Source organism: Aphelocoma coerulescens (genome assembly GCF_041296385.1).
Source record: "Aphelocoma coerulescens isolate FSJ_1873_10779 chromosome Z unlocalized genomic scaffold, UR_Acoe_1.0 ChrZ, whole genome shotgun sequence".
Taxonomy (NCBI): domain Eukaryota; kingdom Metazoa; phylum Chordata; class Aves; order Passeriformes; family Corvidae; genus Aphelocoma; species Aphelocoma coerulescens.
In genome coordinates, this window is record NW_027184085.1 from 70,554,759 (window position 1) to 70,579,789 (window position 25,031).

Consider the following 25,031-nt stretch of genomic DNA (forward strand, 5'->3'; position numbering starts at 1 on the left):
CTGGCAGCACCCGGCGTTTCCTTCGTTCGTCTCCCCCACCCGACAATAAACTCGTTAAAAAGAAGCAGACTGAGTGAAATGTCAAGTTGTTAAAAATGGCAGCTTTGCCCTGTCGGGGCTGAGCCCCAGCACAGGCAGGATTCAGCTCCCTGGATAACGCCTGGATATTTGTCATGCAACATTCTGAGCACAGTCATTCCCACTTCCTTTCTGCTCCAATATGTCACTACCAAAACACGACTCCAGCCCGTGGTGCCTCCTCCTGAGCAGTCCTGGACGTGAGCATCCTTCCAATGACAACAGCTCCCTTGCTGCCTACGGAGAAGACAATTCTGAAGCTCTGCAGGGCTAAACAACCCAAACCCAAACAGCTGTCATGCAATAAATCATTTTTCTCCAGATGGAATCCAAAACAAAGCAAGGAGTCAGACTGTATCTGACTTAGCTGGTGTGTCTGGGTGTGTGTAGAGGGGAGTCCAACTCTGCAGGAAGAGCTGGTTGGGAAAGAGCAACTGTTCACCAAAATGACTTCATCCTTTATTTCATGTGTGATATTCCATGACTGGAATATCCGTGACTGGTGGAAACACTGAGATATCAATGGATTTTGTGCTTTCCTGTCCCACTTCACCACCATCCCTTCATTACATTTACATCCTACTGATTGGGAGAACCTCAAATGCTTCTGCCATGACAAAGATGGCACAAGAAAGAACCAGTTCTGGCCCTACCAATATGAGGAGAGAGAGTCCTCTGCAAGAAGAATCAAAAATTGATGTACCATGACATGAACTGGGGCAAAAGTCAGAATACTACACTTGGAATCTCAAAGCATATGCCCACCCTTTGACTTCTCCTGCTCAGGGCTGTAAGGAATATTCCTTCCCCTCTCCCTTTTCCCACTAATACCAAAAACACTTGGCTTTAGGAAAAAAAACTTGCAGTATACTCCTTAATGTGGCAGTTTGGGAAAAAAATAGGTTGACATCACATTATTTTAGGAATAATAAAGGTTGTTCTACATGCTGGGCATGTACTAAATTTTACCTCCTTGATTTGTCTCTTGAGAGGAATTTTATGTGGCAAAAATAAAGCCAGAAAGTATTTTGCGAAGGAAGGAAGGAAGGAAGGAAGGAAGGAAGGAAGGAAGGAAGGAAGGAAGGAAGGAAGGAAGGAAGGAAGGAAGGAAGGAAGGAAGGAAGGAAGGAAGGAAGGAAGGAAGGAAGGAAGGAAGGAAGGAAGGAAGGAAGGAAGGAAGGAAGGAAGGAAGGAAGGAAGGAAGGAAGGAAGGAAGGAAGGAAGGAAGGAAGGAAGGAAGGAAGGAAGGAAGGAAGGAAGGAAGGAAGGAAGGAAGGAAGGAAGGAAGGAAGGAAGGAAGGAAGGAAGGAAGGAAGGAAGGAAGGAAGGAAGGAAGGAAGGAAGGAAGGAAGGAAGGAAGGAAGGAAGGAAGGAAGGAAGGAAGGAAGGAAGGAAGGAAGGAAGGAAGGAAGGAAGGAAGGAAGGAAGGAAGGAAGGAAGGAAGGAAGGAAGGAAGGAAGGAAGGAAGGAAGGAAGGAAGGAAGGAAGGAAGGAAGGAAGGAAGGAAGGAAGGAAGGAAGGAAGGAAGGAAGGAAGGAAGGAAGGAAGGAAGGAAGGAAGGAAGGAAGGAAGGAAGGAAGGAAGGAAGGAAGGAAGGAAGGAAGGAAGGAAGGAAGGAAGGAAGGAAGGAAGGAAGGAAGGAAGGAAGGAAGGAAGGAAGGAAGGAAGGAAGGAAGGAAGGAAGGAAGGAGCATATAAAATGTCTTCTTTTCTAAGAACTGAAGCTATGATGACAATTACCCCACCTGCTCTACCCCAAAATTCTCTTTTTACAGACATCTTGAGAAGTTTATTTCACTTATCATGATGTTTTCCTGGAATTTTATGTCTTACCATTTCTAAAGCATTTTTTCAGGTACCTTGTAAGAATTTAATTCAATGCCTGCACAAGCCCCCTGGTCACATTCTTTGGCTGCAGTCCCTGCTCTTTTGGGACATTATTTTGAGCTATTAGTCATGTGGCAACACAGAATTATTTTCTGGTGGCTTTTTTTTTTTTTTTGCATTTCATTTTTCTTCACTGAAATATGACTACAACTTTGTTTGCGGAAAATAGTCTTGTCCTGGACCCTTCAGAATGTGCAAAAATTAATTGAGTTGCTACAGAAGTGGCAGTGATAACTCAAGTTACTGTGGGATCTTCATAACTTCTTAAATGCAAATGAGTTTTAGAATACATAATTAGAGTAATTACATGCATAAATATTGACATACGTGGCACAAGGATTTTTGCACATAGATCTGAGTCCTGTGCTTTGCAAATATTACTCAGAAGACATAAAGTGGATTCTGGAATTGCAGTTCTAATGGATTATTCTCAGTATCATCCCTTACCGCTGGAAAAAAAAAAAAATGTAAATTCTTTAAATTTATCTATTGGAGTTAATAAATAAAATTGTTTTGGTTATTAAACACCCAAGGCACTCTAGGGAAAAACCAGAGATTCTCAGTTAAACCAGCATAAGTCTGTAAAGGCCCCTCTGCTGCAGCTGGAGTGACACAAATGTGTCTCTCTATCAGACAGAATTTCAAATAGTGCATACAGAACACGAGTGGTTTTTTAACCATGTAATCACATAATTTTTTCTTTCAAGAACCTTTTTCATCTCACCTTTCTTTTCTGTTTTGTTTTGTTTTTCCCTGACAAAACTGGAATATTTGTTCTGGAAAAATATTAATTTGTTTTTAGAAACACTTGGGGTTTTTTTGAAAAAGACATTTCTCTTGGACAGAACAAAGGTTTTAAGCCAACTACAGCTAAAAATAGATGCCTTGCTGTGGTAGCCTTACTGGACCACTGAAAATCAGCAGAGGGAGACATATTTTTGACTATAAACTACTGCCACAAACTCCATCCTGTGCTAACATGGTGATATTTCTGCAGAATTAGTTCACACCTGACAGGCTCTGTATGTGGTCAGAAAAAATTAAAAAAAAAAAAAATATATATATATAGGTCAAGAAGTCAAACAATTCAATTAAGGTGTGAACAAATCCAGGTCTGAAGAACATTTTGGGTTCATCCTTGGTCCTGTCAGCTGGACCAAGTGTCCACAGCATTTCCCAAGGATTCATGAACTTTGCTTCTAATGTTCAATATTTAACTGAACATGTGACTGGAAACTCACTACAAGCCAGAGTAGTGAATATATTAGTAACCCCAGAATCATTTTGCTCACCACTTTCAAGAAGAGAAAAGCAATGGTTTAGGAAAAAATCCCACAATGAAATACAATCAAAAAGCTCAGTGCTACTCTGTGTACATATAGGCACATTCTTTGCTGCTATTTTGGCAAAAACAACAAAAAGAAATACATCAAATATGTGGAAATTCTTTTTCTAATGCCAGAAAACCTCCCACTGAAACTGTGGGACTCCTGCTTGATGAGGTGCTACATGTAAAATCCAAGAGTATGGTCTAAAGTTAAAAATTAATGTTTCTTGTGCACTCTTTGAGCTAATGATGGGTATCAAAGAGGTAATCAAGTGTAGCAGAGGTAGTACCACGGCAGGCAGGGACTACAGGAAGACCTTCCTGACCAGTAATAAAATTCCAACTTCTGTCCTCCTCAGGAAGCAGTTTTCATACTGAATATTACTCACTTAAGAAAAGTAGTGATACAAGACTTGTCAGAAAAGTCCTAATGCACTGAGCAGCTTGGAAAAAAAAAAAAAAATTACCCCATACAGAAACATTGATAACTTCAGCAACATGTTCCCAAAGACAACACAAAATATGCAGGAGCCACTCTGCACACATCCTCATTTGTGGCAGGAAAATATTCTGAAAGACACCAGTGGGTGTTTTGTATATTACTGATCAAATTTATGGCCTAACCACTTCAAAAAAAGAGGAAGATTTTAAAAGACTGGCTGGATTAGCAAGGATTAATCCAAGCGTTCAACTGAAAATGTGCAAAAACAACTGCAAAAAAACGACCACTGAAAACTCCGTACTAAGAAAGTTACAATCTGGACACATTCAGAAAACTTTGGTACAGAAAACCACTTTCCTCAAAAAAATTAAGTCATATTGCATCACCATGTAAAAGACAGCTCATCTTTTCTGCATTAGGATTTCTTAAGGCTTTCTCCACACGTAAACAAAACCACTAAAAGGATTCCTGTTCTTCACAGCAGAAGTATGAAAAACTACATTGTACCTATGAATAAAATTCCTTCATTTCTCTCATGAATAAACAAAGAGCTATAAGAAAGCTGGAAATGTGTAATCCCTATGTCTAGATCTGAGACGTCTCCTTGGATACAATGCAAAAACAGCAGGGAATGTGTAGGCATCCTCTGAACAGTATTTAATGTGAGGGCACTGTTCCTTGTATCTATGGAAGTCTAGAAAGGAATGTGGAAAAAGAAATTATTGTTCTATAATAAGTCTTTCTTCAGGAAGAGCCAGCAATAGTGGCCTAAAGACCACTTGTTAATTCAGTTTTAGCTTCTTGTGAAACTTTCTAAGTATCAAGTTTCAGCTCTGTTGGATATGGGGCTGGTGGGGTTGGTTGGTTTTTTTTTTTCCCTTTGTTTTGAGAAAAGGAGAAGTGCACAAGAAAGCTTGAATTTATTAAAATTACTTGGTTTTTTGCTCTCATACAGGGCATCACTGCTGTTCCATCTTAAATAGAATTTATATGGATGGCGTGTTTTAAAAAGCTCTCCACATCACCAGCAAAAAAAAAAAAAAAAAAAAAAAACCCAAACAGTATTTTAATATAGAAAAACCCCAACAGGTTTAATTAAACAACAGATCTACCAGTTTGGATTGAATTCAAACATGAAGAAAAACAATCACCTAATTATACAATGATCCAGAAGCTCCAAACTGTTATGAAGACATTCTGATGCCTACCATCCCCGCATCCCCACAATAGCTCTGCTCTCAATCACCTCATTGGAATTAATGTGGTGTAATTACACTGGGGAAGATGATATCAGGATCTGGCCACATTACTCAGCGTTTAACACTTCAGTTAGTCGAGGCACGAGAAGAACGTGGCCATCTCTATGCAAGGTTTTATGAATAACACAAAGAGTTTGGTCATTCAGGACATGAAAATTACTTCAGTCAGACCTGCTTCCCTGGGAAATGAACTTCAGAATATTACAGTTAATAAGGAGACAAACCCAGCCCTCCATTAAAAAAAAAAAAAGGGGAGATTCTGCATTTAATTAGGTGGGAAATTGCTGCTGCCCATGTGAGGCCACTTTTGCTGCTGCTTCAAGATCCCACCAGAAATGAACTCAGTTCAGCCTAGCTGCAAGACAGCATCTTTCCTGACAGTAAACCTTGGTTTGAAATAGGTCCTCTGAAGAAACCATAGCTCTCAGTAGCATATACCCTTCATTTGAGGAAAAACAAATGGTGATTTCAGCACACAAAAGACAAAGTCTCTTCCCCTTCAGCAGAAGTCTGTCTTAACACAATAATTAGCACATGTACTTTTTGAAAGGCACACCAAAAACTGCACCTAGCACGTGTGCATGTACAACAAATGACGCTGCCCAGAGAGATTATTTGCCAGAGGGCATAAATAAAACAACTTAAAGGAGAACAGTGTGGGTACAGATGAAGAGAGATGCAAGCCTAGATGCTGCAAGCTTTTAGATATTCTCTCTTGCAAGTGAGGTGCTGCCTGGAAGAGGCAGTGTGAGGCTTGCTGCTGCTGTCCCTCCTCTGCTCTGGTCATCCCAACACCCCCAGCCCCCAGAGCAGAGCCAGCATCTTCCCTCCATTCCCACTCTCCCACACACACAGCCCCCCCCCCCCCCCCCCCTCAGAAGTTACCAAAACCAGGGCTGAAAAAGGGGACATGGTCATTCTCTGTGACTGAGTAGAGAAATAAAAGTATCAAGGGATAAGTGTCAGGAAGAAAAAAGACCTATTCAGGCTAAAGACAATGATGGCAAGAATAAACACGAGTATAAACTGGCCAAGAAGCAATTCAGGCTAGATATTAGAATCAGGCTTAAAGAGAGCCATGACCATCTTTGACAGCCCTCCAGAAGGAGTCGTGAAGACAACAGGATTAAATGAATTTGAAGGCAAGGCCTAAGATGGACCTGAAAAGACTCTATTCTGCCTCCTTTGTTAAGGTTTATGACTATGACTCATTACCATTCTGCATTTCATTCAAATTTCACATGCCCTCTCGCACTGCTGAGACAGAAATATGCATGTCAGAGAATTACATGTTGAAACACAAAGGTTTGTAACCTCTTTCCATAAAATTCCACATCTACAAAGCACAAGTTCCTACAATTTTATTCTCTTCAAAGCTGGAGGGGACAAGAAACCAGACAGAGCTGGTGTGGGTCCCAGAGTCCAACAAGCAGTTTGAAACATATTCACTAAATAAAGACTTTTAAATGTCTCCAAAAAATGCAGGTGTGCAAATTACTCCTGATTCAGACAGGAGTTATGTTTCCAGCATCCCCTCAACCACTGTTAAACAACACCCCCACAAGCATTTTTCAGCTCATAAAAGCTTTATGAGCTGAAAAGTTCCTTCAGGTTTTGTTTTTTTTTTTTTTTTTTTCTTTCCCAGCACCAGCAGCAGCCCTCACCACTATGAAACATCGGAGCTGTGAGGACCCAACAGGGCACAGAGTGGCAACTTCTGCATCCTCACAGTGCAAGACAAGCTCCTGTGTCCCATCTGCTGCTGTGGGAAGACATGCATGTGGTAACACCTCAGAGTGCAGGGGTATTTGGCTTCCTCACTCTCACGATTCTGGGGTAAAAACTCCTGGTTCCACTCCAGTGAATGGAAGTCCCAGGCCCTTTCCATTCTGAAACATGTGCGTGGTCCTTTTTGTAGCATAAAAAGGGATGTTTCCTCGTGTGCAAGGATATTTTCCTCATTAATTGAAACACCTGCCCTAGATCTGCCCATGTGCCACAGGCTGTCAGAAACAACAAGTCTTATTACCCTGATTAATTTGTGCACCTGCCTCATGTTCGCCCACATGGAAGTGTGTGGATTTTTTGTACATTTTCCCAATGAAAACTGCTGTACTCTTACACTCTGTTCAGCTCTGTGTCCTTTCTTATCAGCCCTAGGATGAATCCCCCTGAATTTAAATTGAGCCTGACCTTCTACCAGGCCTCCAAATTGCTTCTGCTTCCATGATTTGGTTTGGTTTAGTTTGGTTTTTTTAAATTTAACAGTAACTGAAACTTCCTTTATGAAAGTTTTCATTGACTGCAAGCATTCATTTTAAAAGTTAGGAGAAAAGCTATTTACCACTTGGATAAGAAGAGGTCCTCTAGGAGAAACTTTTTTTTTTGGTCTAATAAATGGAAAGTCTTAGAAATTATAATATTTAATAGAAACTTTCAGTTATATAAGTTGTACTACGTCATATTAAGGTGGATGCGTGTGTGAGATAGAGTAATATCCTGGATTTTAATTCAATTCAACACCTTTGCAGCTTCAGCCTGCAGTAATAACAAAGAATAATATCCCCCCACATTCCATACATCCACAGCACATTCCATACATCCACAGCACACTCCAGCCCAAAGACTTCAAAGCTCTTCAGAGAAGCTGGTGCCAGTTTGGTGAGGGTTTGAGAAGGAGGAGCACAAGGCACAAGGAATCCCTTCCTGCCTCTCCTCCCACCTGTGCTTGGCCACAGGTGAACTCACCTGAGCCAGGGCTGCTCCCACCATCACAAGCCCCTGTTCTGCAAGGGATGCTCTCTGTCCTGCTTGATGGAAACTGACAAAATGATCTCAAATTTTCAGAAATTCACCCATTTAGCACAGCCTTTCTCTTCCATGTGGAACGTAAAACACTGCTCCTATCTAACAGAGCCTAATGGCACCTCCGTGGAGCACTTAAAAAGTATTGTGTCCACACTGTGGATGGCAAATGGAGCTGCAGAGAGCAATATTCAGCTGTGTAATAGCAAGGTTTTTTATTGTAATTGAGTGATAGGAAACAAAACATGGTGCTGAATTTCTGCTGAGCCTTGCCTCACTGTTAAACTGTTGCTTCTGGCAAAAGCTGAATAACAAGGAGGTGAAGAATGAGGGGGAAAGAATAATCTCGTAAATAGTTCCAGCACTTATGCAAACACAAAAAGGAAAATATATTCATTTATAGACAATGCCATCTGTATATAACCTCTCATTATTCCTATTTCCAACAGCTATTTTTTGAAGGGCTTTGGTAAGCAAGCTGTCCTTTCTTAGGAGGAACTTTTAGACTTTTGACTTGAAAATCCAAGAAGGCCTTTGCTTGTAACCCTCACAGATTAACTTTATCTAAAAATGCTAAGTTGTATTACCTTGACAACATGCCAAAGGAGGAAAGACTTTTGTTTTATCAGAGATGTAATGATGAAAACTGTATTTATAGTTTCTGGTCAGCTGAGAATAAAAAGACAGAGGTACAGTTTATGTTGTTCTTTATGACTGTGGATAAATTCTCAAATAAAGAATGATCGAATCAGAAGTTAAACTACATCCTAGTGAAAGGTATATGTTGGTAATATTTGCCAAACTCATTCCTCTTCATCACCCCCTATACACATTTTCCTCAGCACAAAGAAAAGTTTATGGACTAAGGAACAATGAAGGGAAACTGGGCTTGACAGGATTTTTCAGAGGCTGTCTTTCATTTCCGTAGCAATAAAATAAATCAACCCAAACCCTCAGAGAGAATAAATCTTTGGCAGTTCTAACTGAACTTGGGGTAAGCAGGTATAGGGTGCCATGAGTCTGTGGATAGCTAAGTGGAGGAATTCCCACTGCCAGGGCCTGAAAAAAGAAAAGCAAAGAAAACTCCTTTTTAAACTTGCACTAGACACAGGATGAGGGCCTCTGTGCTTAAACAGAGCACAGACAGTGCCATAGTGAGAATTTAATAATATTTCAAGAAGATAAACTTTTTGTCTCTCCTCACAAACTAAATAATTCTTAAAGGCAGATTTTTAAGGATGTATAATTTTAAGTCTGCTTATAAACACCCTGACACATATGTACATCTGTACTTGGGAAATGCATGCACAGCTTTGAAAGTTTGTGAAGGTGAAGAAAACAAATCCTGAAGGAAGTTTGTCTTAAAGACCTGATCACCCAAGGCAGAGTAAGAGCAGCTATGAAGAGTCCTTCAGATAATCCACTTTGAACCAAATCCTAATTTAAAGATTCACAGTACCCACGCTATCCTGAAAAAAAAAGTGTAAAATAAGACACTCCCTGATGCACGTGCAGAGAAATCTCCTACATCCACACCCTTCCACACCATCCTACTTCTTTCCACCACCTGGAACACACAGCTCACCCAGAACAACCCACTCTCCTGTATGCAATAAAATGTAGCATAACTCAAAAATCTAATAGGAAAAATAAGGTCACTACTACCTAGTCCAGCTACTCATTTTGAAGTCAAATTAAGTGAATTTCTACAGGTATTAAAGGACTCAATATGTGGGCTAAATCTTGTCTTCAGAAGTTATCCTTCTGCTCTGATTTACTGGATTTGCATCATTTAACAGAGACTCTCAAGACACTGGTAACACATAAAGGCAAAATAATGATAATACACCACAGAAACAAAAGTTTCAGAACTACCATTTTCTGAAACAGAAGGCTAAGCTACTGTTGATATAATTTGTGCAGATTTGCATCCTGTAAATATAAAGCAGGATAATAAGCATAACATGGGAAAAGATACCAAGCCAAGGTTTGAAATGTACAGCACATCTCAAGGCAAAAATCCACTACTGGCTTTTGATTTTTGAATGGAACCCTACCAAGCACAAACCTGACAAAACCATCCAAAAGACTCCCATAAATTATGAATTCTGCTCGATGAGTTCTTCAGAGGCACGGAGGTTACGGCCGAGAACCAAAGAGAAAACAGTTTCTGACACAACCATTCAAAAGCCATGCACGTAGTTAAGGTATATAAGACAAAAAAAAAAAAAAAAAATCCATTTCTTACTGTGTTCCTTCAAAAGAATAAAATAATTATTATACAACTATACGATAATTAAACACAATAAAACATTGAACCTAGCAGAAATTCTGTGCTTTGTACTGCTTGTCAGTTCCTTTACTTTTCATTTAAAAACATAAAGTTTTTACCATGAAATCTTAAGTAGTAGTCAGTTGGCAGGCTTCTTTGATGTAAAACTGCACACCCCTCAGCATTTGGAGATATATTTATCATCAACCCAAACAGTTCATAGCTACTTTAGAAGTTTCTGTTCTGGATACCCATGGAATTGAAGCTACATACACATGTACAGAACCATCAGCTAAAAAATGTCGCAGAATTAGAAGTTGCGTCAATTTACACCACACATTCTCTAAGATGGATTTTAAAAATGCTATGATATGCTATAAAAACATGAAAAAAACCCCATTCCTCCAAATCACAGGAGGCAGTAGAGTGCTTTAACCATTTTTTAGCTGACTACACTGTACATGGCATTGTTAATCGCTACAGACCAATGGAATGTTAAAATAATCTAGTGCTTCATTTAGGACTAGTAATGCATGGAATGGAAGCTGTGAAATTAAAATGCTTGTTTCACAGACAGCTGGAGTTAAATCAGTGACTTGACAACATTAAAAAAGAAAACTGGACTGTAGCCATCATGACTTTTAAAAAGAAATAAAACAGTTTCATATTCATTCTCTACATAGAAATTATTCTTACCACACAGCATATATAAAATACATTCCAGAGGGCCTTTTAATGGACAGAAAAATAGACCTACCCATATTCAGCTAGTTGCTGTCTAGACAAAAGTGGTACTTTGCATCCTTCAGTGATCCAAGAAACATCTCCGGCACATTCTAAAGCACACCTGTTTGTCATGACAAACTGTCCACTCTGATGGACTGCGGGTCTAAAAGGCAAAATCTTACCTGTGTCATTGCCTGTGATTTGAATAACATACAATCTTATGTCATTATCGGGGTGTGAAGTAGAAGGAGACACCTCCTGAGGTTGCAAGGCCTCTGTGGCCTCCTTCACTTGGGGTGGAGCAGTAGGTCGTGCCACTGCCGTAGCAGTTGACGCTGTGAAATATTCCTTATCGATTTCTGGCTCTAACATCTTTCCCGGCAGATCATCCTCAGCAGTGGCTTTACTGGGAGAAACAGATTCATCAATTATGATGATGTCATGGCTTGTTACCTCCTCTTCTTCCTCAGGAATGATGCGTGGAGACTTTTGAGTGACAAAAGGTTTGGTTGCAGATGTGGGCTGAATTTTATCTACAGCACCAGTGGAAGGTGTTGTGACACTGCTGAGAACCGTTGCCTTATCTGTTGCAGTAGCTGCAAATACAGCTGGCTTGATTTCCTCAGGTTCTGTAGTCATTCCTGAACCTTCTGTAGCGTGGCTTGGAGAAGCTCCCAGAGTCAGGTGAGTAATGCTTTCCACAGTGGAATGCCCTGCTGTCATCGTATGGGAGGGTGGCACAGAATCCCAGCTGACCACATCACCGTCCTCCTCCCTGGTGGGGGCTCCTGGGCTGTCCTGTGTCTTTGCTTCAGTTCCAGCAGTTATGGGCATCACCTCAGTGACCTCCTCATCCTGGTCAGGAGCAGTTTCAGCTTTTGGAGTCACCGTGAGGTGCAGCCAGGTGCTGGTTTCCTCAGGTCCCAAAACTCCTCCGCGGTCCGTGAACGTCACTGCAGGCACTGGTACCTCTGTTGCTGGGTATGTCTCATCATAAGCTGAGCCTGTCTCATCCTGCGTCTCCTGAACTGCTGTTTGAGGAGATTCAGATCCTGGTGACATCCCTGGTTCATGTGCGTGGGCAGATGTCACGGAAAGCGTGGGCTCTGTGGAAGTTCCTGGCTCCAAACCTCGGTCCTGTGTGGAGAGTTCCTCTGGGAACACCTTGTTATCTTTTGCAGTTGTTTCTGTTGCTTCTGTATGAAAGATATCATCAAAAGGAGTCTGATCAGTAATTGGCATATCTCTAGTGACCTCACTCTCTACAGTAACTGGAACTAGGGAAGCATCATACTCCTTCTGTGGAACTGCAGTATCTACCTTTGTTACATCTGTACATAAAACAGTTCCCTTTGTCCCTGATGTCTCATCTCCTTCACGCTCAGTTACCCCCACAGCTGTGGGCACAGCACTTGGCAATACAGTTACACTGGAGGAGCTAAAAGACCCTATGGTTGCACTACTTTCTTCCACTGGTATTTTGGATACTGTGGTCATTTCCAAATCCAAAGAGCTGCTCATGTGGGAGACACTTGTAGTGTCTCTACTCTGACCAAAATCAGATGATACCACTTCTTCATCCCTTGTGGTCTCCGCTGGCTCCGTGCTCGTCTCAGTTTCATCTGTGGCTGCTGAAACTGGAGCTCCTGGATGCACTGTGGATTCTGCAATGCGCCCTGGAGATGATGTAAGCTCCATTCCAGAGAAGCCATCCTCTGTACCAAACTCAATCACTCCTTCAGTGTGAGATGACTCTTCTGTCATATACCCCTCCTCTTTATCTGTTGGCAGCCACATGCCAGAGCCTGGAGGAGCCTGTGTGATCTTCTCCCTTGCAGAACATCCCTCAGATTCTGCTGTAGCACAAGGAGGAATGACAGCTGTGGAGTGAGGGACCTTCACATCCATTGTTCTCATTTCTGGCTGCTTTGTTTTCTCCTGCTCCTCTAGGACAGCTGATGCTTCTGTCTGCTGAGATGAGGGGATAAGAGACGTGGTGCCTTCTCCAAAGCTTGGTGGGGAATCTGTGCTTCCCGAGATGGCCTCAGATTCTGTTTGATCAGCAGCTGACACAGAAAAGGATACAGGTGTTCCAGATGCCACGGTGGGCTGCACATCCCTCAGGTCCTCTCTGCTCCCTTGAGCTGAGGCCTCGCTGTCAAACACTGTCGCAGAGCTAAATTTAACCCACGGCGTTGACTCTTTCACTGCAGAAAACTGTCCAGTGGTTACTGCGTGCTCCTCCAGGAGTGTCTCTGAGGCAGCAGGCACTTCTGATCCTGGGGCATGACCAGTAGCCACGCCAGAACCCGTGCCAGGCACAGCAGTGTGCATGCTCTCACTGCCCTCCCCCTCCGCAGCAAGGTCAGACTCACCGGTGAGCAAACCTTTAGGGATTACAACTGTTTTAAGTTTGTTGTCAGATTTTGCCTCCATGGATTTTTTTGTGGGTGCATTTGTAAGGTGGGCACCGTGAGACACACTCTCTTTTGTCAATGAATCTGAAGTCCCTGTCCTGGCAGCCTCTCTCCGAGAAGTCTGTAAGAAGCTATCTGCAGCAGTCCTCACAGGACCCACTTCTATTTGTTCAGTCTGATTATCAGCATCATGCTTTTGTGCATCTCCTGTTTCAGTATCTTCCCAAAAACCAGTGGGACTCTTAGCTACAGCTGTGCTATCCTGAAAAATTACAGAGGTCAAGAAAGCGTCCTCAATGCTTTCAGACCTACCTTGTTCCTCGGGCAACTCTGCTTCAGAGTAAGTGTGATCCAGTTCCAAAGCTGGGGACGTGGCCTCTGTCAGCCTGGCTGAGACATCGTATTCAGTCCTTCCCAGTGTGTCATAAGTGAATATTTCGCCATCGGTGACAGTCTGAGGTAGAAGGGTGGTTAACGGAATGTTCTCCATGAGCACCTCCATCTCCCTTTTCTCCTCAGCCACATCAGTAGTCATTTCTGTGTCTTCCTCAGACTCTGGGGTTGTCTCCTCCAAAGTAACTGCTTGGGTGGCAGGCACTTCAGTAATCAGAGTCTCAGAGATGGGAGGTTCGAGAGGAACTCCAGCAGGGGATGATTTCACGCTGTCAGCTCTCAGGGATGTCACAGGCTCAACAGTCGTAGGCTCTGTTGTGACTTTTTTAGCTTAGAAAAGAAAAAAAATAAAGCACAGTCAGTACAGTAATTATTTAAATTCATAGTTTGAATGTTCGCAACAAAACCTAAATGCCACGCTGAAAAATAAGTGTAAAGTTCAAAGGCTTTAGGTGGTTGTTTACAGCTTTGAATGACATGCAATAACACACTGTAAAGCTGCAGAATGTCTAACTTAAAACCAGATTAAGTGAAAAAAGCAGCAATATTCTTCATATTTGTCATTTATATAGTTACCCCTAGAAGTTCTTGTGTTATACGAGTGGCCATCAGCCAGCCAGGTACTGATCTGGGGATGTAAAAGTTTATTTCAAGGTGTCACAAATGAGTAGAGCTGCAAACCTGTGGGTTTTCTTCAAAGCTTGATGCAGCATCCAACTCAGATGTATAAAGGGAGTGAAATGCTGCTTTAATTTATTTTCAGCACATAATTACAAACTGCAAGAAGGAACCCTCACTGCAGTGAGAGTGTGCTTAAGCAGCAGGATCAAGCATGCCACCAAATAATACTGCTGCTGCCCTGCCTTTAAATTATGCTGGGAGAAATTTATTGTGGGGAAAGGTGAGAATGGTGAACCATAAGATCATAAACTTAATCATACTAAAATGATGTTGATCTTTGGAAAACACTTCAAAGATGCACATCTGAAACTCCTCCACACACAGAAATGCCTTCATGGGAGTGTTGAACATGCAAAGGCAAAGTGTTGAACCCTCTGGATGATGGGAAAGGTAAGGGAGCTGCTATCCTAGATGAACAGCAGGCACAAAGAAAGGTCCTTCCAGTGAACCAAACTGTGATGTTCTAAAGAACCTGGTGGCCTTGCTCCTTCTACCCCACATTTCCTTGCCATCTGAGGAGGAAATGTGTGCCAACACTGGAAGGTCTGTCAGCAGATTTTAAATTCCTGAAAAAGGCAACTGCTCAAAAAACAGGTTTTCCTCAGGAAAAGCCCAGGTTGGAAACATCTCCCCTTCTGCCAGTTCTTCCAGGTCAGTAATCTTCAGAAGGGCCATGGGAGCAGATGGGTGGAAGATGTGAATGTCTTAAACCAGTACTGTTAACTGCCAAGTGACTGAGAGTCAAAAGCCTTATAAGGATGCAAATAAAGAGCAAAATATAGTTTTTAAATCACAGTAAGCATATGAAGAATGCATTAAACAGTCACTGCTTACCAGACAGACATGACTACATCTAGAACTTTCAGCAAAATAAAATCTTGCTTAGCTTGTAAGAGAGCAACCAATGGGGTTGCTCACATGCAGAAATCAAAACACATTATTTTACAATTTATACTCAAGCATAAGCAGTATGCTTGCACAAATCAGACCTTTTCACGCACCCATACCTGGTGAGGTGCCCCTTTGATAGCTGCAGATACAAATTCCGCATATGCAAGTCAGGGTCACACAAATATTTGTTCAGATTCACACACTCAGATTTGAAAATGCCACCTTTGCAAGAGGCGCATTTGATTCACCCTGAGGCAGGAAGGCTGGTCAGAGGATGGCAGAAGAACGGGTAGAATTACAGAGTAGGAAAATGAGGTAAAAGGGTTCACATTTCAGCTTTCCTGAATGAGAAGTGAAAGTGAAAAGGAAATTCTGAGGGCAAGAAAATATGACGTCACTGTGTTTAGAAGTGGTGGTGTTCTTTGCCAGCAGAAAAAAAGGAACAGATTCTTTTCTCTACCACATGTTAAGACTTCGTGGTTTTACAAAGAGGACTTAGCTACATATTATATATATATGTATAATTTATTTACTTATTTATTTATTTTAAGTTAAAACATTCAGTTGAGCAAGAAGGGGTAAAGTTCTCGAAACTCCACTAAGCAAAGCGCACAGAGATTTTTGTGTTTGGGGTTCCACAGCCCAGAGTGGGTGATTGTTTCTTGTTTTCAATCTGTGAGACAGTGCCCACACAATCAAGAATCAATGGATTCTTGCCATTTTTTTCCTCCCCTCTCTACTTGCACGGGGCTGGTTTAAACTGCACAAGTTTTGCTTCCCAGCTTGGGAAAGGAAGGGTGCACACAAGCGGTGTGTGCTGCCGAGTGGTGGCTGTTAAATCTCTACCAAAGAATTCACCAGTTTTCCTCAACGGCTATTTTTTTTAATTTTTTTTTTTTTTAATGGCAAAATGGAAAGGAGGCAGCAAAGTATCAAACTCTCCCCTCTAATCACAGGATCAATTTCCTTAATTTCCTTCCTTCCGTCACAGCCAACATGAACACTCACTCAGGCTCCAGATGCCACACTGTGGGTGACCATCATGATCCACCCTCTGAACAAACATGAAAATGTAATACTCTCTAACAGAGCTAGAAAAAAATGAGGGCAATGGGGATAAATTTTTAAAATCTGTGGAAAAAAAAGGTAACTTTATTTCATCGCTGCTGGGAAATTGTGTACACTCACTCATAACCACTTACTCAGCTTCCAAATTTCCAAGAAATTCTTGGAAGTCCCAAGACTTCACATATTTATGCCTGGGATGCAGATACTTATTGTTCATGACTTATTATCTGCTAATGATTTGACAGAACAGGTACACATTTATTATGCCAACCTGAAAAAACACCAAGCATATTTGGTTTGCTTATATTAATAACTGAATCAATAAATATTCCCTTTATAGAGTGTTATAAGTAAAGCCCATATTTTTTAAGAGTTTATCAATAAACAGACAGATTTTCTCCCATGGAAATTGTGTGCAGTTCAGCTCTGGTTAAAACCAACTAGAGGGCCTCTAAAGTCATTTAGTCAAAAAAAATTATAGATAAGTTTTTTCAGTCGGATCATTCAGGACTGCAAACTTATTTGAGTGGATAAAAAAAAGCCCTACAGCACTTCTTCAATGAGAAATCTACCCATGTAATGTCTTTTTTTCTATGTGAAAGGAAAAAAATAAACAAAGGGAAGGTTGCTTTTTTAATAGACAACACCAGTTTGAGCTGTCCTCCACTCCACCCAGATGTTTTGCATTACTGTACTCCTTGCATCATGCGTGCAATGTGCTATCTCCTTTGTCCTCCTTCTGCTTCAAGACATGAGGCAGATTTTCCTAATAAAATTCATGAACATATTAGCAGCAAGAAAGCAAATTATCTCACCAACAGCTGCTCGTATCAAAGACTATCCTTTTTTTTTCCTTAATCAATTCCTCCTACATTGAAAAACATGCATGAAGTTGATTTTGAAAGGACTTTGCAGAGATACTATACTTTTTCACTCTCTATTTATTTCTTTTATGCTTTTACTGTACAGCATTTTCTTCCTCTTCTTTTCCACCATGGTTTAAACAAGGATTCAAAATAATGGAGCAATATTGAAACTTATTAATTTTTCAAAGAAATCAAACTGCACAACTTCAGACATGGTTTAACTTTGCAATTACCAGGTAAGGATTTTAGTATGTGCTACTTAACTAATAATAATTTTGGGGTGTATTAGTGTACTTTATGGAGGAGAAATGTTTATTTTTAAAATTATATGTATTATAATTTATATAGATACTTTTTCAACATTACCAGATCTACCCATGTACCTGACTTGAACCACCTGAGCAGTTTTTCTGCACTCAGAAATATTGTTTATCTGTTTACATTTAGGTATGTACCTAAGATCCTGGAAGAACATACACCCTATAGACAGAGATTGGTTTGAGTCATTGCTAACAGCCAGAACAACAAAAAATTGCTAGAAGTTGGAACAAAAGCTGGAAATAGTGAATTCTTTCTGTGAATTACAGCCAAAACAAATTATTACAAAAAATAAGTAATGTTGAGGCACTCAAAATTAACGTTTGAAATCTTCAAGCCCAATTTGAGCACAATGCTTATGCAGAGAGCTGTTTTGCTTAATTTTTACATATTTTTATACATTAAGTTTCTTCTTGGTGTCTGTTCCTTCCCTGCTACCAACGCTGGCAGAGAGGACACTCTTGAATGTTCCCTTGAGTCCAAAAGTTTTGCCAGCTGGAGTTTAAATACTGGCAGAACCTTCCAAGCTGAACAAGACTAAGATTAAGAACAGATTAGGAAAAAAAAAAGTTTAAAAAAATCAGTGCTCTGAGTTACAGACCTCAGACAGGAAAAACCTGTGATTATGGCACTGATCCAGTACCTGCTCATTCACGCCTTTCCAGAAGCAGTGGTGCCCAGGGGATGTGGGATTTTGTTCATAAATAATGAGACTTTTGGTAGCAGAATTCAAAATCTGACGGTGCAGCTGTTAAGAATTTCCCTGTAACTCCAAGTGTAGACTCCCACTTACCTACACTCTGTTTTGATGACGTCGAAATCAAAAGCCAGATGTAGTGACAAAAATATGAAAATCTAAATGTAGCATCTGCTCCTGCTTACAAAAAGCACGTGCCATATCAGAGAAAACCAATGGAATTCTTCAAAACACCAGAAATTTGAAAGCTATCAGTCTGTCTTATTTGCAAGAAAAACTTAAAAGTTTTGCATCCTCTTCACACCACTGCCCAAGGTCTTTTGTTCCAGCTAACAGCAGAGGCAGCAGCTCTTTCAGCTCAGTGAACACAAAACACTCTTAAGTAAAACCACTCGCTATTTCATAACTTCTGAAGTCAGATGGTTGAAGGGGGAAGGATACATTATGTTATCTCCTGGTTTCCCCACATGCCAGTTTAGTTCGGTGAACAAATTATAACCTGCCAATCTATCCACAAAAGAACAATAGGAAAAAAGCATTTCTCTTTCCACAGTATTTATTATGAAACTGCCAAAGAGGACAAAAAAGTAAAAAAAAAATCAGCAAGCCTCTTTAGTCAGCTCTTCCTAATTAAATGTGTAACCCAACACCAAATTAAAGCAATAATCTTTGCTTTGTGACCGCAAAAAACAATTGAAGGACAAAAAGGGCCAAGATTGTCACTTGGGTAAGAACTGACAGCAGAATTCTTGCTGCTTTGCTCCTCCCACCTGGTGTGAAAGGAGGGAAATCACCCCGGTGTGGCGTGGGAGATACCCAGGCCCCACAGCAGTAATGGAGCAAAGGTGACAAAGAGCAAAATCAATTCATCTTTTCTGCACTTCAACACGTGGAGGAGTGGATCTTCCACTTCTTCACACTGTTGCTCCTGATCCTATCCTTGTTACCTGACCCAGCCAGCGACCTGAGGCAATGAAAGGAAATGCCTCCAGCTGGATCTTCTTCTCTTTCCTCTCTCCCTCTGGCCACAGTGTTTGCACTTAGAGGTTGTTCTTAAAGCACCCAGTTTCAAATCGCTCAGGTAAATGCAAGTTCACTTGCTCTGGCAAAAGAAGCATCTCCTCCCCACGCTTCACCTCCTGGTGCTCCAAACAGCTGCTCCACGTACATCAGTCAGGTGGATAAATCAGGTTCTCTCTGCTCCTACTGGGCGTGACACTTAAAAGTTTGAGCTGCACCCAGCCACCACGTCCTTCCCCTCCTTCTCAGGGTGAGGTACTGCTGAGATGTACAGCACAGGCTGATTTGGACTGAACTGAGATCTTCTGGCAGTTTTCAGCGTGATCTGACTGAGCTCTCAAAGCCCTGAGGCAGAGTGGGGTGAGGATGCTGCAGGGAGGTGTTGGTGTGTGCAGCCTCTGCGGCGTGTGCTTGTCACCATGAGCCCAGCACAGAGAGGCAGGGATTTATTACAGCCACACCTGGTCCAAGAAATTACTGGGGGTCTCTGCAGCTGTGCAGGATTTGATAAACTGCATATCCAAGAGAAGCACAGAAATCTACCTTCCTAGGAAAATAATAAAAGGCTGCACAGCTGTTGTCTGGGGGAAATCTCTTTGCACGGCTTCACCTCCACAGAGAAGCAGCCTGAGCAGGGCCAGCAGCCCTGCACATCCTGTGGTCAGTGCCCTGACCTTGGGATCCTCTCCTGCCCAAAGGCATTTGCCCATTCTGGTACTGGACTGTGAAATGGTGGAGCACACTGTCTTTATTATGCCCCCTGTACTGTGCTTCTTCCGAGATAAATTTATTTTGGGGGTTTTTTTTCCCCTTCAGATTGGTAATCTTGCTCCTCGGGCGTTGCCACACCCGATGTCTTCATTATTCTGTGTCCATTCCCAAACTGATCAGAAATCCACAGATCTCCTGTAGCACAGCCCCTGACATCAGGCTGGAAATAATTCCCTCATCCAGGAAATAGCTGGGACACGCAGCTACTGACGGTTGCTGTGGAGAAGGACAGAGCTGCCCAGCTATTCAAGGTTTTCCAAGCTAAGTCACATGCAGCAGAAGGGGAAGACAACGTTCCTCCTGCCAGCTTTTGAGCTGTGCCTAAAAGTCTTTATCCTTCCTGCTGCTGGACAAGAGGAGCACTGTGGATGTTTCCTGAGGCTGAGCCTGCAATCATGGTGGCTCATGCTGTAAGATGCCTCAAAACTCTGGGAAGGTCATAATTTCCTCTATTTCTTCTGTGAAATCGTGCTCTGATTTTGAGCTTTAGATGGATGAAGCATCAAAGCAAGAGGCCCTCAGTCCCAAACAGTGGCGGACTTTGATCTGCTCTTCATGGGGCTGTATTGAAGCAATCAAAGCAGTGTGGACTCCACTCCTGAAGAGCACACATGGCAACACCATCCCAGGACTGGAATTTTCCAATTTCCAGCTAAAATTAAATCACAATGCCAAACCAAAGTGGTATAACCAAGGAGAAGCAATAAAGGTGCATGAAACAAAGTCAAAATGAGAGAGGAAAATGGGAAAGAGAACGGACAAATCCAGAGCGAAACGGTCAACACGTGTTTTGAGTCAAGTAAAAAATGTTTTGCTGAAAGATTCGCCAAAATCAATACAGGTCTACGAAAGAATTCAGCTTTAATAAATCAGTGTTTCTCAGCAAAAAGGGGATTTATGTTTCAAAAATTGAACCACCTCTGTGTACGAAGCTCATCAAGATCAGCTTTGTCACAGGTATGTAAGTTAAAAACATGCATTCATTTTGATTAGTGCATTTCTGGGGTGCAGTTTGTTCTACAGATGCTGGGGGATGAAAAGGCCCATCCAAAGCCAGCTGAAGTCTGTGACAAGATTTCTACAAAATCCAGTGAATTAGGCCTGGAGAGACTGGGAGGCTGAAGTATGGGATTAAATAAATCCCCTCCACCTCCCTGCAAGAACCAATTATTAAATATGTATCTATTAAAAAGGATATTTTAATGATAAAATGCTTTAATCTCTTATAAATTAGCATAAGTGCCCAGCAACAGCTGTTCAATTTTTTTTTTTTTTTATTTAAACATGTTAATATAAGTCCTATATGTTAACAATTCTAACACTTGAAAAACTTTCCCTCTGATGACAGCCTCCAAGGAGCTGCAAGTACATGTGTCTAATCTGAAGCCTTTTCAGGCCCCAGCAGATACATGATTAGGTATCTCTCAGAGACAAAAAAAAAAAAAAAAAAGAAGAAAAAAAAGAAATAAAAGGTCTGGCAAAAGTCTTGGAGGGATGAAATGAAACACGCAGATAATGTTTCAGAAACTTAGACCCATGTGGTTTGTGAAGAGTGAAAAGCACTTGTGATCAAAGGGGAGAAAGTTTCAGGGGTTTTTTACAAGACTTTTTGATTTTAAATCATGTATTATTAGTCTGGGCCTCTCTTATTTTCATAAAGTCAAGACACTTCATACAATGTAATTTTGTAACCAGAACATTGCTGAAGTTAAAATCCTGAACTTAACTGTACTTTAAAAGTTGTCCAGGTTGGCTGCTGTACTGAAACTAGTGAATATCAATTTTAAATTGAATTTACTCCCTGAGTTTTTCATGTACTTCAATAAATACGATTTCTCTTTAAAAGCAAACAAAATGCTCAAAAATATGGATTGAGGTTTCTTTAAACCACAAATTAAAATTAATATGTTGGGATTTTCCACCAGAGAGACCAATAATCACGAAATAGGAGTGAGGAGCCTGAGCAGGGATGAAGAAGGAGATATCCCCTTTCCTAAAGGTACAATTTGTCTTTGTGATGACTGAAACAGCTGCCTGGTTTGGCACAGACCTGCTGTGGTGTGCACAGACCTGCACAGACCTCCTGTGCATGCCCAGGTGAGGAGGGAGACACACCAGTGCAGTGTGAGACACACAGTGAGGGCTTGGGGTTACACCCAGAGCCCATGTCTTGGGCAGGACACTTTTGTCGTGGGAATTGCTGTGTGAAAGCTTCATGCCAACCCCAAAGCAGTCAGAGCTGGGGGACAGTGGATTTTGTGACAGGCTGCAACTTTGAAACGGAGATAATGGGAAGTTTCAGAAGAAACTTCCAGACAGAAGGTGATTTGAAACAAAGGGCTTAAATTCAAGCCTTCTTCTCTCATGCAGTGTCATTTTTTTTATCCTCTCCCTTTTCCTGCCCCAAAGAAGGGACTGGCTCCAAGGCCCCAGTGGGAGAGAATGACTCACTCTGAAGCCACTGCACCAGGCAGCTGCTTGAGATGTGGAGGACCAAGATGCTGGGCTGGGAGTCTCATTAGTCACCACTGGCATAAATCTTTTAGCAAAAGCAGTGAGGAGTCACAGCTGGTTCCTGTGAGATCCCAAGCACCTTCTGAGAGGCAGAAAGAGCTTTCAGTAACTTCTGAAATGTGCAGCAGACAGGCATCCTGAAGGAGGGTACAGCATGACACCCCTGCATTTCACTACAAAAAAGCAGATGTATCTGTCAAAACCTGAGTCCTCTAGCTAGCAGTGTTTAATTAATTCTGATATTCTGTTGTTTGTAATTGAAAGTCCTAGAGAGCTGCTCAGTCTCTACCATATTGGTTTGGTTCTGTTTAGTCTTATTTTCTCTTGTAAAAGGTTTGATAGTCCTGGACTGTCTATTCCTGGATTGCAAAGTCATGACATATTTATTCTTTATATACCAAGGGCAGGACTTTGCAGGAAAACCCTTTAAATAAAAGGCAGCAATCCAATACCTCTCAAGGTCACCTTTAGAACAAATGGTATCTTACCACAAATTGTGCTAACTAAAACTTCTGGAAAGAACATTGTAAAGGCCCATCTTGCTTGAAAGCAGCAAAATTCACAAAAACAAACAGCAGGTTGGAATTTGTCCTAACTAAAGACTAGCTTACGGGCAAAATGTTCAGTTCTTACCCCAGTCCTTTGGAGGGACTTATGAAATACACCCTCATTAAAGTCTTTTTTATCCACAACACTTTAAACAGGTCATAAACAATTTGGAGTAGGAACAGAAGGAGTGATATGACAAAACGCTGCTCTGCAGATTAGAGCACAGGCTCCTGAACTTAAGTCCTTTTTCCTGTAAGTAGTTCCATTAGGACTATTTCCACATGCAAAGTTTTGGAACATCATTCCCACAAACTATAAAGGAAAATTAAAACAACAAACCAACAGTGTCTGAGAACAGCCAAACCATAATGTTGCAGCAGATGTCGGGATTTGTTCTCAAAGAGTAAGATTTGCTCATAAAAGGGTCTTCAGTGCCTGAGCTTGAAAGATGTGCAGCTGCAGTAGGTTCGCCATCCACAAAAATAGGGACAGTACAAACTGCACATTTCAAGCAGTTCTGAGTTACAGACACTGGACTGAGCCCAAAAAACCTAAATATTCATAGTTAATGACCAAGTTCTGAACTTTTAACTCAGCACAACATTAATGTCAGTTGTGCTATTTGCAACAAAGAACTTCCTTGGACAGAGAGACCTGCAGGGAAATTGTTGAGCTGTCCAACCCTGCCGTGCTGCCAAGAAGGCTGCAAGTCTCAGGGAAGTGGGATATTCATCTGGGAAGCTGGTGAACCTTTTGGGACAACAGGAACCTGTGCAAGGAGAGGTTGCACCATAATAGCAGAGCCAGGCAGCTGGCACAGAAGATAATGAGGTTACAGGGGAATGTTTGACCCCAAAGAAAGCTGACAGGTGTGGAGAACATCTGGTTTAGATTGGTGAAGTCTACCATGTGAACGTGGCAAGTGCTTGAAGTGCCTGCAAAAATACCAGGAGGGAAACAAGCAGCAGTAAGAAAGGCAGTGTAGACTACCCAGTGGCCCATGAAAAACTGAGTAAGAAAGAGAAAGAATATGATGGGACAGTGTGCATGGGATCCAGAGATAGCTCCCAAATTACTGCAATATCAGAGACCTGAAACTGGCCAGCCTTGTACACAGCCTGTAAACATCTTCTGCCGTCACTGGAGACAAAACATCCATCATTCACCTTTAGGACATTTCTTCTGTTCTTATCACAGAACCACAGAATCTATGTGGTTGGAAGGGACCTCTGAAGACCATCTAGTCCAGCCCCCTGCCAAGGCAGAGTCACCTGGAGAAGGTGACATGTCCAGGTGGGCTTTGAATGTCTGCCTTGTGTGCACTGACATGATGCAAAGATACCAAGGTGCACTCAGGCACCAAAGTACAGAGCACCCACAGGCTCACAGTGACTGTGGGTGTGTAAAAACACTGCTCAGGCTGAAATCTTACCTTGAAACTCTGCCTGTCTCCATCTGCCAATGTTATTTTAAGACATTCGGTTTAACTTTTAAAAACCCACGCGCCGCAAGAACCGAAACAAGACGCGCGTCAGAGAAACCGCGTCTCGCGGCAAGCATGCTGGAAATCACAACTGAGAAAAAAAAAATAAATGCTTACGTTCGTAGCAGTAGGCATCAAACTTGCTATCGGGGTAAGGGAAGCCTGTCTGGTTCTCATAGCGATACAGGGTTCTCACCCCAAGCAAACCCCCGCCGCACTGGGGCCGCGCCACGGAGGCCGGGTACCGGACACTGCCGTCCGCCAGCCACCCGTAGTCACACTGGTCAAAGCCGTTCCTCCAGGCCACGTAGAGGTTCCCCACGGAAGCCAGGACACCGCCTCGCTCCTCACACAGCTCCCTAGCTTCCTCGAAGGTGAACTTCTCGGGGGCTGTGACGTGGACCACTTCATCTGGAGGAGGAAACAAAAAAAAATGGCAAAGGCTGAGTAGCACGTTCCAGAATCAATCAATCCAGATCAGTTCTGACCCCCCCCCCCCCCCCCAGAGTCCTGCAAGGTTGGGGCTTTTTCCCAAAACATGAGTATTTTTTTTTCCTTAAAAAGAAA

General features: G+C 41.9%; 1 protein-coding gene across 2 annotated transcripts in view; it reads right to left on the reverse strand.

Moving 5' to 3' along the window:
* Nucleotides 1-25,031, reverse strand: part of VCAN (versican) — a 98,557-nt gene that overhangs the window by 39,965 nt on the left and 33,561 nt on the right. For both annotated transcript variants that reach the window (XM_069001015.1, XM_069001016.1), the window contains exons 6-8: nucleotides 24,582-24,875; nucleotides 13,526-13,936; nucleotides 10,979-11,992 (exon numbers count right to left, since the gene is read on the reverse strand). In XM_069001015.1, the coding sequence (XP_068857116.1) occupies nucleotides 10,979-11,992; nucleotides 13,526-13,936; nucleotides 24,582-24,875 (1,719 nt within the window). The remainder of the gene's footprint in view (nucleotides 1-10,978; nucleotides 11,993-13,525; nucleotides 13,937-24,581; nucleotides 24,876-25,031) is intronic.